At 36.9% G+C, this 12,900-nt stretch overlaps 1 protein-coding gene across 1 annotated transcript; it reads left to right on the top strand.

Annotated features, from left to right (window-relative positions):
• The first annotated feature begins 532 nt into the window (after positions 1 to 532).
• On the top strand, positions 533 to 6,904 carry LOC113227719 (tubulin beta-1 chain-like). The gene is made up of 2 exons (XM_026460705.1): positions 533 to 681; positions 5,478 to 6,904. Exons 1-2 carry the CDS (start codon positions 625 to 627, stop codon positions 6,756 to 6,758), a joined length of 1,338 nt encoding a protein of 445 aa, XP_026316490.1. The 5' UTR covers positions 533 to 624; the 3' UTR covers positions 6,759 to 6,904.
• The last annotated feature ends 5,996 nt before the right edge of the window (positions 6,905 to 12,900 follow it).

The raw sequence follows: 12,900 nt of genomic DNA, 5'->3' as shown, positions 1-12,900 counted from the left end.
GTTTAGGCTCATGTCATCAAGTCTCTCCCATCTATTTTAGTCTACTACATATTTGTTGTAAGAATAATAAAAAAATATTATTACTTATTTCGGATAGCTATTTAACAATGTTGTATGCCGTGACTATGCACCATTCAACCGTTTCGTGCTAATCAACATTTTAAGGGGTGTTAACCCAACGACAACAAAACCGATTAGACCCCTGCCAGCCAAACATACACGCGTGATCCCATCGAGGCAGACATGTAAAAAGGAACCAAGCATTGAAAAGAATTAAAAGAACATAACAATAAAATCTCTACAGCGCTGTATTTTAATAAAAGCGACATAAAAACTCGTTAACCCTTTCAATTGAATAAAAAATCATACGGCAGCAACGCACGGCCATGTACGTAAATCTTCATTTCGATTGTGATAAGCGGAGATGCGATGTGAAGTTAGCAGCACGCTACGTTGGATGCGGTGATTGACCAATCAGAGCGCGAGGAATGGCCGAGGCGCGGAGGCGAAGCTCGCCTCAAAAATCCCCACCGAGCCGGCCGGCTGATCAAATCTTCGAGCAGTGTTGTGCGAGAGTGGCGTATAGTGTTTAAGTATAATTTATTCCATTTTCAAAAACACAGAATGAGGGAAATCGTGCATCTCCAGGCCGGCCAGTGTGGGAACCAGATTGGAGCTAAGGTGAGCCCTTATTGTTTGTGATTTTTGTTTCAATAGCCGGTGTAAGCAAGCCATCACGTACATTGTACTTGTAGAGCTAACGGTCTATAACGGTTTTCGTTATCGCACTTATGGAATTCGCTGGCAAATTGTACCATGTTCATTGCAACACGTTCTCGAAAAAGTGATGTCATTTGTAATTGTCGACAATTTTGCTTATTCCTTTGTGCAGCGAAAGGAGGTCGAGCGACAATCTGAAACAATAATGGATTTTATTGCATAGCTCTATTCATAATTTGAAACAAAAGTTTTAGTTGTTAGGGTTTGAAATTTTCACGCATGACCAGTCGGCTACCAATGAGGGCAGGGCTGACATACTCCAAATTGCTACTACGCATGCTCAGGATTTTCGTAAAAAAATTATAGCTTTTAAACGCGTGTACACGGAAATTGGCTGTATAAGTACATGAACTGCAAGAGCTCCCAATAACACTAATTTAAGATTATAAAAATTGTCTTTCATATCCAACACGTTATGTCATCAAATAAACAAACTCCTAAAACTTACAATGACTCAATTTAACTTGTTATTCGCATCTGCCAGTCATAAAAAACAAGGTTGTTGTCAAGCGTCTATAATATATGGTATATAATATATTTTTTATGATACCAAGTGATAGGACGAACAAGTCGTGGGCTTGATGGTAAGCGACACGCCTGTCCGTAACAGTTGCAGTGCCACTCAGAGCTTTAAATCGCAGAGATCTGAGGGGCACTGCCTCTATGTCCGTCACCCTGAGACATAAGTCCCAAGTGACTGTAATTTCACCAGCACCCTTACTTACACTTTAATACAGTACAGTACTTCCCTGGACAAGCTCTTACACAAAGAGCTCTACTGCTCTAAAACATTATTAATATGTATAACAAAAAATCTGTGTAAATATATTTCTCATCTTAATTTTTTACCAATTTAGTAGTTAATTTTATAATGTTTAAAGTTTAAAGCACTTAAATATATTATTTCGTTTTTTATACATTTACTTCAATAAAATTACTTGTTGCCTGTTAAATAAACTCGTAATAGCATTTTAATGATAGGGACCTATGCCAAGTAGTTCAACATACATGAGTTACACCTAAACTTTAAGAGAGTATAAGTATAGAGCGGATAATACCTCCTTCATAATGCCAGTATTATTTTTAATGTGTAAATAGTTATTAAGCTGAAAAGTTTTGTAGAAAATTAAAAATATACTTTTTTCGATCATTCATTTTTATCGTACCTGGGTTTCAAAAGGAGGTAATAGCCACTTTATGTTTAGACAAATATGCCAATAGTGTAAGCACAGTTTCCATTTTCTTTTTTTTATAAATAAATATTAGACAACATGACATACGTTGCTCTTTTCCCGAAGTAAAAGTAACTAAAGCATTTTTGTTATGGAAATAGGAAACAACGACGGTACCACAAACACCTATAGAAAAGTTAGTTTCTACATTGACCCGGCCGGGAATCGAACCCTGGACCTCACAGATGGCGACACCATGAAAACCGGTGTGTTAGCCACTCGAGCACGGAGTTCGTCATCTTTTTCTCTTTGATTTTTTGTTATCTATATTAGTTGTCTTCTCTGTATTCTATTGCAGTCTTTACGTTTGTCTGGACTCTCACCGAAACGCACTTTCAAATTAGTATAATTATCAGCTTTCCTATGAAAAGTGGTGAAACTTCCTGCCAGTGGCGCATGAATTAAGTGTAATTTACTTGCCATCCGCCATCAGCATTCTCTCTATAAACTAATTCAACCAATTGTTCTTTTTTTATGAGCGGAATTCTGCCGTCGTTAGTATTTGACGTTTAAAAAAAATATATGTATATTTTTTCTTTGTGGATAAGGTATGAAGTTACCCCAAGAGAAAAGTAGATATTTTTAACTTAATTTCTTTAAACCTTATTTTATCGGTTTTGAGTTTTTGTCAGGAGCGCCCTTCAAATAACGGCGTCAGAATCCTATCGTTCATTTTTTTTTTCCAATTAAAGCTACAAGGTACATGTTATAAAAAAAAAACTTCCTCTTATCAACATTTGCTGCTTGTGCTGGTCTGCCACGCAGAGGTCCCAGGTTCGATTGGTGGGCCGGGAGAAATATTTCTATGGCCTACATTTATTTCTCTCGTAAGTTTGGGTGTAATTTGTGGTTGTCTATGTGTGTGCCATAGTGCGGGGCCATGAGATTCAGGGTGTTATTGATTAACAAAATTGAAATCATTGTTAACACTAATTGAGCTTTTAACTGGTTTGTACTTTAAATCCATGCCATGATTGTGATAACTAAATCTAACATTTAAGCCTAACTCTGCTATGTGAAGACTGACGATTTCTTAAGTTAGCTGTCTTGAATAGAATAGAATAGAATAGAATACGTTTATTTGCCAGAATACAGTAATTACAAAGGTCTTAAGTAAAATTAGGTACATTGTATTCAACCTGCAAGCAGATGTGCAAATATTAATGGGATTCAATGTTTCTTTAGTCTCCATAGTTTCTAATTAATGTAATGAATTTGTAAATTCTAAGTATTCTTTATTACTATAGAAGCAATGTGTCAAAAGCCACTTTGTCAATTTTAATTTAAAAGTATGTCCTTTATCTTGGTTATGTGTATTTCATTTATCAATTTAGTTTCAGATGAATGTTTCTTCTAATAGCTTACTGCAATTAGAGTGCATTCAATTATAACCAGTAGTCTATCTCATGAGTTGAACGGTATAATATCTGCAGACTCCAAGATTAAAGCGATTACGAAAACTTAAGTCTGCGGTATTATACCGTAAGCCAAATTCCACAGTATCAAACTACATTAATCTGGGCCGTATGGTACGCCATCAATCTTCTATAGACACAGATGTTATTGATTGACTCGGCATGTCCGAAGTTTCTCTTCTATTATATTTATTGGCCACGGTTACCCTCTTACGAGAGGTTTAGTCAACGCGTGATTCATTTAGTTCAGAGAATTTTGTTGGAACGAGATGGATAACATTTAACACCTCTCAACGTAGCTCGTCATGCACATCCTCTAACAAAGTTTGCGCAGTTGGTTTATTTTAAACAAAAAATCAGATGTATGTGTCTGTAACACCGAGCCAGATTTTACATCGTTTTCGACCAGCAACTATAGTGTCACGGGTAATTTCGTTCAGTGATTGCTAACCGAAACAATGGCAATTCAACTCGGTACTAGATTTTTCACTCTGATGATCATTCGAATTGATACGTCGGGGATGTGTGATACATTTGCGTACAAAATTATAGGCTTGAAAAGTTATCTAACACGCGCCATTTTGCGCCATGTTCACCGGTGCTTACCATGAGTTCTAGATAAGCTTATCTTGGCAAGCCACGTTTGGTAACAGAATTCAAAGTCCGATGGATTATAGCGGGCGATGAACCCGCGGCGGCGGCCGATGAGCGCATATAAATAACCACACACGCAATATTTTGATCTCAGAAAACCGTTCAGAGATCTCCGATCCTCTCCGATCAATGCATGAATTATTTAGTAAGTTGGAAGCGGTCGCAGCAAAACCATATGCGTTCTAAGCCAGGTAGGGTACGCACAAAACACCTATTGTACAACGCACCAGGTTTTCCCTTGCAAGTGGTACATTGTGCCGTTCACACACTTTCATTTCGTCGTGCCTTCTCTTATCTAGTTACGACTAAGAAAGCAGCCTTTCGCGCCACAATCGAACCGCACCTGATCGCCTTTCACTTTTTGTTGTTATTAAAAATCATCACTCGGTCATGAAGTTTTTGAAAGTAGATTTTTACGTGTCACACTTTATTGATATCTGTGATTACTGTAATTCCAGACGACATTTCCGAAGGCAATTGACCCTAATTTGGAGAGGCAATCGCCAAAACCACTGAGGAAATATTCGCAATTCCTATATTAAGAATCACCGAACCTTGTAACGCTGAATCAAAGTTGGCCTCCATAATTAGTCATATAGCCGTATATGGCAATGTCAGGCGGGTCGCCTTACCCACACAAGCAACCTACGGACTGAACGATGACATCATATCTATCGTCGTCAACTGAATTTTAATTCCTTCGCTAGCCAAAAGCCAGGCGTTCTTTGCTTACGTAGTTCTATCAATAATTGTGTGAGACATGAGAAAAGCGCAAATGCGCTTTATAATTGCAATACGATTAACAGAAGTGGATTTATTTATGTGACCATATGGTTGCCACTGGCAGCAAGCCGAGTAACCAGGCCATGGATTTCGAAGATCGAAAGGTTTCGAATGCTAATAAGATTGTAATGAACGTGTACAAGACATTCTCTGCTTATATGGTGAGATAAGCCAAATACGGAACGATACGTGGGCGTCGCCCGCTGCCTCGACGCCAAGGCGGCACACCGGCCCGCCTGCTATAACTCAAGCCATTGTCTTGCGTAATCTACTGTAAAGCTGCACTATCCATTAAACATGTATTATGTATCCTGTCTACCATTAACGCGACGGTTCATTGAGCTTTATTGTAGTGTGCATTCCTCGACGTACTTCCATACAAAGCTCTGAATATTCCAATATTTAAATATGAATGGAACTTACAAGATATAGGTACTTAGATACGCATTCTTCATTGATATCTGTTGCATAGAACCGGTTTGAAAGCGGCGGCATTGCGGAGGCGCACATTTATTTGTGAGAGCAGAGCTTTCGTGCCGGCATTTTAATGACTTGCATTCTATTCCACACTAATTGCAGCGTTTTATTGACAAATGCTTTTCTTCTTTCACAGTTCTGGGAGATTATCTCCGATGAGCACGGAATCGACCCTACCGGCGCTTACCACGGCGACTCCGACCTGCAGTTGGAGCGCATCAACGTCTACTACAATGAAGCATCCGGTGGCAAATATGTCCCTAGAGCCATCCTTGTGGACTTGGAACCCGGCACCATGGACTCAGTTCGTTCTGGACCTTTTGGACAAATCTTCCGCCCCGACAACTTCGTATTCGGACAGTCTGGTGCCGGAAACAACTGGGCTAAGGGACACTACACCGAGGGTGCTGAACTTGTCGACTCAGTTCTTGACGTAGTTCGTAAGGAATCCGAATCATGCGACTGCCTACAGGGCTTCCAGCTCACACACTCCCTCGGTGGTGGTACCGGTTCCGGTATGGGTACACTCCTTATCTCAAAAATTCGTGAAGAGTACCCCGACAGAATCATGAACACATACTCAGTCGTCCCCTCGCCCAAAGTATCAGACACAGTAGTTGAGCCCTACAACGCGACTCTCTCAGTTCATCAGCTCGTAGAAAACACAGACGAAACTTACTGTATCGACAACGAGGCTCTATATGACATCTGTTTCCGCACGCTCAAACTTTCCACACCCACCTACGGTGATCTCAACCACTTAGTCTCCCTCACTATGTCCGGTGTCACTACTTGCCTTCGGTTCCCTGGTCAGTTAAACGCCGATCTTAGAAAATTGGCCGTCAACATGGTGCCATTCCCACGTCTTCATTTCTTCATGCCTGGCTTCGCTCCTCTCACATCCCGTGGCAGCAGACAATACCGCGCTCTCACCGTTCCCGAACTCACCCAGCAGATGTTCGATGCCAAGAACATGATGGCAGCATGTGACCCACGCCACGGCCGCTATCTGACCGTCGCTGCCATCTTCCGCGGTCGCATGTCCATGAAGGAGGTCGACGAGCAGATGCTTAACATCCAAAACAAGAACTCCTCTTACTTTGTGGAATGGATCCCGAACAACGTGAAGACCGCCGTGTGCGATATCCCGCCGCGTGGCCTCAAGATGGCCGCCACCTTCATCGGCAACTCGACTGCTATCCAGGAGCTGTTCAAGCGCATCTCGGAACAGTTCACCGCTATGTTCAGGCGCAAGGCTTTCTTGCATTGGTACACAGGCGAGGGCATGGACGAGATGGAGTTCACCGAGGCTGAGAGCAACATGAACGACTTGGTGTCCGAGTACCAGCAGTACCAGGAGGCCACCGCCGACGAGGATGCGGAGTTCGATGAGGAGCAAGAACATGACGTCGAATAAGCGTTAATAAACAACACGCGTTTCGTCGCAACAATGTACATGCCATTCAAATATATTTTGCGTTACTTTATACCTAAGTAACATTAATGATTCCTATACTGTGAAATGTAAAGACCTGCTTTCTAACTTTTAACAGAATGCACGACTTAACAAACCCCGGTCATGAAATGAGCGTGAATCTATAAAAATCATATGAAATACATTCCTCTTGATTCCAATAAACTTTTTGAGAGTAAGATCTGACTACAAAGGCTGATATATAAATAGACGCCCCATATGTATTATTAAGTTTGGACATGATTTGAAAACTCCAGACGTGAATAAATAACGGCTTCAATAACCGAAGTTTCCAGTACTATTTCAATTGTCTTGAACAATTATTTAATGTATATAATAAAATTTTTTTTATTTATTAATAGTTGTTTTCTATACGTCACATACGAATCATTTATCAAAAACCTGTTGCAAATCCACAAATTAATCATTGATAAGTTTATTTCATTATAACGAAAAACATCAGTCACCAGTCGTAGACAATCTTGACACATGTAATTCAAGCAAAACAACATCGTTACGACTTATGCAAAGGATGCCATGGTCATAGAACGTTAAGAATAAGCAGAAAATAATGCAGAGCAATCAAGTAACCTTGCAATTGTGTCATTTAATGAAAAACCAAATAAATTGAACACGTCCTGTACTCAGAAGTCATCTTCTTAGAACTATAGGCACGCACCTGACATCACTTACCTTGAATCTAAATATAGTAAATGCACTTATACAGTCCAACCACAGACTTGAGACCCCTTTTACAACAAGAAGATGACCTTAACTAGTTCGTCAGCAGTCGCCGAGGCCGGTCATTTTAAATTGGACGAGTGATACAGTTTTCCTACGATAACTACAGTGATGTCAGAGTTAAATTCGTTAATAAATAAAAGTATTATGTCACTATTTTTGTTTACTACAAGACACGAATTGTATCATGAACATGTCACTCAAGCTCAAAAGATTTGTTATTATTCAAATGACATTCATTCCGAAGTAGGTCATACTTGTGTTTCAGAGAAAAATGAGTTAGCAAATACAGACAGCTGCTGTGAACTACAAAAAGGAATTAGGTTAATCGGTTTGTATTGTAGTATTGAGTAAAACATTATCAAGATACAATAAGATGCTTTATGGTTTGGTGTTGTTTTTTTTTTAAAAAATAGTTAAAAATACCATGGCGCCCTCTAGTAGGCACGCGAGCAAAATGGAAAACTGATTACTTGCCGATCTTTATCTGGAATGTAGCCCAAGCTTGCATTTCATTTTGAAAGTGCGAGACAACTTTGAGTTTCTCTCACATTGCTGCTTGGCGGCAGTACTTCCCTGCACGAAGTTCGCTACTGAGATTGCTTCGAAGACCATTAAGGCCGTCTGCTGTGCATTAGCTTATTCTGTGATACTTTACTGTTCTGAGTTTTCAATGTATTTATTTTATTCATTAATTCATTCTAAATTTCAATTTTCCAAAATGGCCGCTTGCTGTGAAAAGAATTAATCTCTAATTTGTGTAACATACTTCGCATTTTCCTGCAAAGTATAAGTATTAAAAAGTATAAAAAAATAATTTGTCGTTGTTTTAGTTTAAGACTCTATAGAAAATACCTACTTCTGTTAACTTAGAAAATAATTATTGAAGTAGGTTTGTTCTCTGCACACGGTCCAATTAAAAAATATATTTTTGTAATGTTACACGTCGTGGAACTTAATCGTGTTGCGGCACATTAAAGAACTTGATTATTCTACCATAAACAAAAATAACAATGATGTAAAAAGTACGATAATATCCAGTGTACCTATAATGCAAATATTTACATATTACGAATTAAAAACATTTTTCATGGTTTAAAAATACTTTCGCCGGGACACGATAAATTCAAAGAATTTCGGACACGTCAAGCAGCAAGCTTATTTCAAAATAGCTTTTGAAAAATTCGAATTAACATTGTGCCTTTTTTAAAACGATCGATTCAAATTCGCTATTTGATTAATTAAATTATTAAAATTCTACTTTCATTAAATCAAACCTAAAAAAGTTTTAATATAACTTGTATATTTTTAAATTATCGACTGCAAAACGTCACTCTTAATTAAAAAAGTTACAACCATCTTTTCATAGAAATCATCTTTTTATATATTTACAAAGTTTTTACTCCATACTATACCTACTAGTGCTGCCATTACGAGGTCAAGTGATGTCATTGATTACCATACTATGTTTAAATTTGTTTGTGAATTTAGAGACTAGTTTAAGAACAAATAATAAACAAAATAAAAAGGATTCAATTATGATGTGAATAACTTACTCAAAAAGCGCATTACAAACATTGACTTACAATTATATGGACGTCGGGTCCGCGCTAAAAAGTGTCCGAAATTATAGGGCGTTAAAATCGTATACAGAGCGTCATTCACGCTTTAGTCTTCGTTTGTTCGACTGACAGCGAAGCAAGCAAAATTAGACAGTACCGCGATGACATTACAATTTAAATTCAACGTTTTAGCTTTTTCATATTCCTTTACATGTCACTACGTTTAAATAGCTTGACTTGGGACATTTTTTTCGTGGTTTTTGTATTAGACCCGTCGTCCATTTATTTGTAAGTCAATGATTACAAACAAAAAGTAATAATTACAACAATAATTATAACTTTTTTTATAAAAAAAATAATACCGACCTCAAAAGTTAGTGGAATTACGTCTAGTTATCAAGTTTTATTCAAATCGGTGACTTCAATAACCTAGTTTGCGACCCTTAGAGGTGGAATATTCTCTTCAAATTTAAACGGGACTAATACTGAGGTACACTCTTTAGGTGAATTCTAAATTGAAACTTGCACAAAACAAATGCCCAAGTAATCGCTTAACATACACACAAAAAAACTCCTCCTTTTTTGAAGTCAGTTAACAAAAAAGAATAAATTAAATTTTTATTGAATTGATATTCAATTATTTTTTGTGAAATCACTCCACTAGTTTGTTATAATTATTAATACAGTTATAATAATAATAGTATATAGTATAATAATAATAATAGTTTTTTCTGAGTGTTCGATCTTTGTATTAATAATTATAACAAACTAGTGGAGTAATTTCACAAAAAATAATTGAATATCAATTCAATAAAAATTTAATTAATACAATGAATAGCGACAACAGGACTGGTACCTGTAAAGGTACTAACTGGGTGATAAACCTGCAATAGATTTCTCATAGATGGCGCTACGACTAAAAAGTAGTTGAAATACCAAGTACAAAGACACGACGCGAGCACATAGAAAAATTCGTGAGGTCCGTTGGTATAGGTATAGCGTCTGGCACTATATGCAAGAAGACGTCGGTTCGAATCCGACCGGATCGAAGAAATTTTTTCTGAGTGTTCGATCTTTGTATTAATAATTATAAAAAAGAATAAAGTCAATAGCAACAAAACGAAATTTGAACAATTACTTCAAAAGCTCAAAACAAAAGAAAAGGACCGGCATTCAAAGTGTGTGCGCATGTACTCGTACTGGACGCGAGATACACAATTGCCGATTCGATTTATCTATTCTATAGTGTAAACCTCTATGGATAAATATTCCGTTTTACGCATCAAGTACTGGGTAATTTACTTTTATCTTTATCATTTCAGTTTCTATCTACTTTATATACTGCAATTGTTACTTAAATTTACAATTAAAACAAGTATTCGACTCATCCGTAGAACAAAGTCCTATGAGCAAGACTGTTTATTCCATAGATATAGGTTTATTCTCAGGACACTGTACATTTTTATCGTTGTTTTTCGCTGTGGATATCAGATCGACCGTTGTTCGATTTTATATTTCCGAAACGAAATAACATATAAAAATTCTGAATACACCTATAGATAGGCCTTAGTTTGAATAACAAGGTTATGTATTTACCGTCTTTTCGCTGTATAATCACGTCGGACTCTGTTCTTTGGATGACTCGTATTGTTTGTTTGTGATATATTATAACAAATTTAGCATTTCGTTTTGTAACTTGATTATAAGAGTACCTAGTTAAAAATACTATGCATGCAACGTAAAAATTAGAAATATCACTGTACCCAGCCTATGTGAAATGAACTTGTCGACTAATTTCGTTCGTAGTCTTTAAACCTTTCCTTGATATGTTGTCATCATGTCACACTTTATCGCAAGTTTATTTTTTTAGAATCGATGAAAATCAAGGTACTTACTTCCTGTGAAAGATTATTAAACTTTATATATAGGTTAAAGTTTATTACAGGCATCTAAACAATTTTCTATTTACCAAATACATTTAAAATTTAAATAGAAAAAAATATTTCATATTTTTTAATAACGACTGTTTTGTCTAGACTAGCTCGCATAAGGTTTGTCTCATGTTGATATCTTTTAATTGTTTCTTATATAACGACGGTTTTATTGATGATCTTGAATTTTACGAATTTTTAGTTACAACACTATCGTAATAACAGTGTGATATACGTATATATTATCATATCATAAACATTGTAATATGTATATGGATATAGAGTCTAACGAGACTCTATCAGATAAAGAAGTCTTAAATACATAATGAGCCCATCTACTAGGACAACAGAAAATAATAGTATCTTATGAAAGAGCTGACATCATTCGGTAATCAGATAAACTGACACATAAAAAGTGGTACTCGTCAGATACTACAATCTACCCGTTCATCTTTTCATTGAGCACATCACAGGGTCAGGATGTTATTATTTTGTCATTACCTGACGTCATGACCGTGTGGGCTTCGTCCTTATATAGCTTTAGGTACAGTGTAACAATCATTTCCCGCCTTATTCGTACTTGAGATGGCGGTCGTACTGGTTGATAATAAACAACTTTAAGTAAGAAATAACTTTAAATTCAAATAAACCGGATATATAACCTTTTTTTATAATTTTTAATACAAAGATCGAACACTCAGAAAAAATTCCTTCGATCCGGCCGGATTTGAACCGACGTATTCTAGCTTACCGTGCCAGATGCTATACCAACTAAGCAAAGGAACGAACCAGCGGATCTCACGAATTTTTCTGTGTGCTTGCGTCGTATCTTTGTAGTTGGTTTTTTCAACGACTTTTTAGTCGTAGCGCCATCAATGAGAAATCTATGAAAGCTTTATCATCCAGTTAGATATCTTATAAATACTAGAAAGTAAAACTAGGATTAATTTGTAAGAACAAAATTTTTGTCATTCAAGTACGCAGAAGCTTTAAAAAGCCTTTAATATAAAGCTTTTATTTCACTATAGTTTTGCACCTCGTAAATGGCAAATTTTAAATATCAATCGGAATCTTATTATAGAAGCGTATACATACAGAATAATTGTCTTCTTCTTTGCAGTACCCTTGCTGTGTACATAATTATAAAGTGTTTACTTCTTAATACCTCTGTAAAGCAATAGAGTGGTGCAGTATTGAATTGAATACTTATAGACAAATCATGAATTCTTCAATATAATTCTCTTGAGGTGAGGCGAAACAACAACTTACTTGTCTCTTACTTGTTTGTCAGGTCTTAGGATTGTCCTAAACTTGTGGGGCAACTAGTAATGCCATTTGCAACTTTGTTCAACGAATTCTTGGCATCAGCACCGGAGTGTGATTTGCTTGCGTGGCAATGAGCGAAGAGTACGTTGTGAACGCTTGAGATTCTATAAAATGATGGATGCTAGGGAATCGTAATAGTGGTGATAGACCACCTGCATATACAATTTATACAACCACTTTTTGCAGCCTCTAGGCTGCAAATGCAAACGACAATATTTTTCAAGGTTGTTCCGGAACAACCTTAATCCGGATTAGGGCTACTCTACATAGGCATCTGTAGTAAACAAGTTTCTTTTTCTACTCCTGTAGTTTAATCTGTCAATTTTACAAGAATGACGGCAGTGTACGATCGCTACGGTCTTAGAATAATAACGCATAGAATGATAGTTTCATATCAAACGAACTGTCACAAGTGAGGCAAAAATCAAATTCATGTAGGGTAGTTTTAGTAGTAGGTTAATATTCGGTTTTAGTGAAAATTTATATAAAAATACAAGTTGAAACGCGTTACTTCCTTGTGGAATG

Source organism: Hyposmocoma kahamanoa, unplaced genomic scaffold, assembly GCF_003589595.1.
Source record: "Hyposmocoma kahamanoa isolate Upper Pololo Valley unplaced genomic scaffold, ASM358959v1 215, whole genome shotgun sequence".
Taxonomy (NCBI): Eukaryota; Metazoa; Arthropoda; class Insecta; order Lepidoptera; family Cosmopterigidae; genus Hyposmocoma; species Hyposmocoma kahamanoa.
This window is presented reverse-complemented; position numbering and strand designations above follow the sequence as displayed.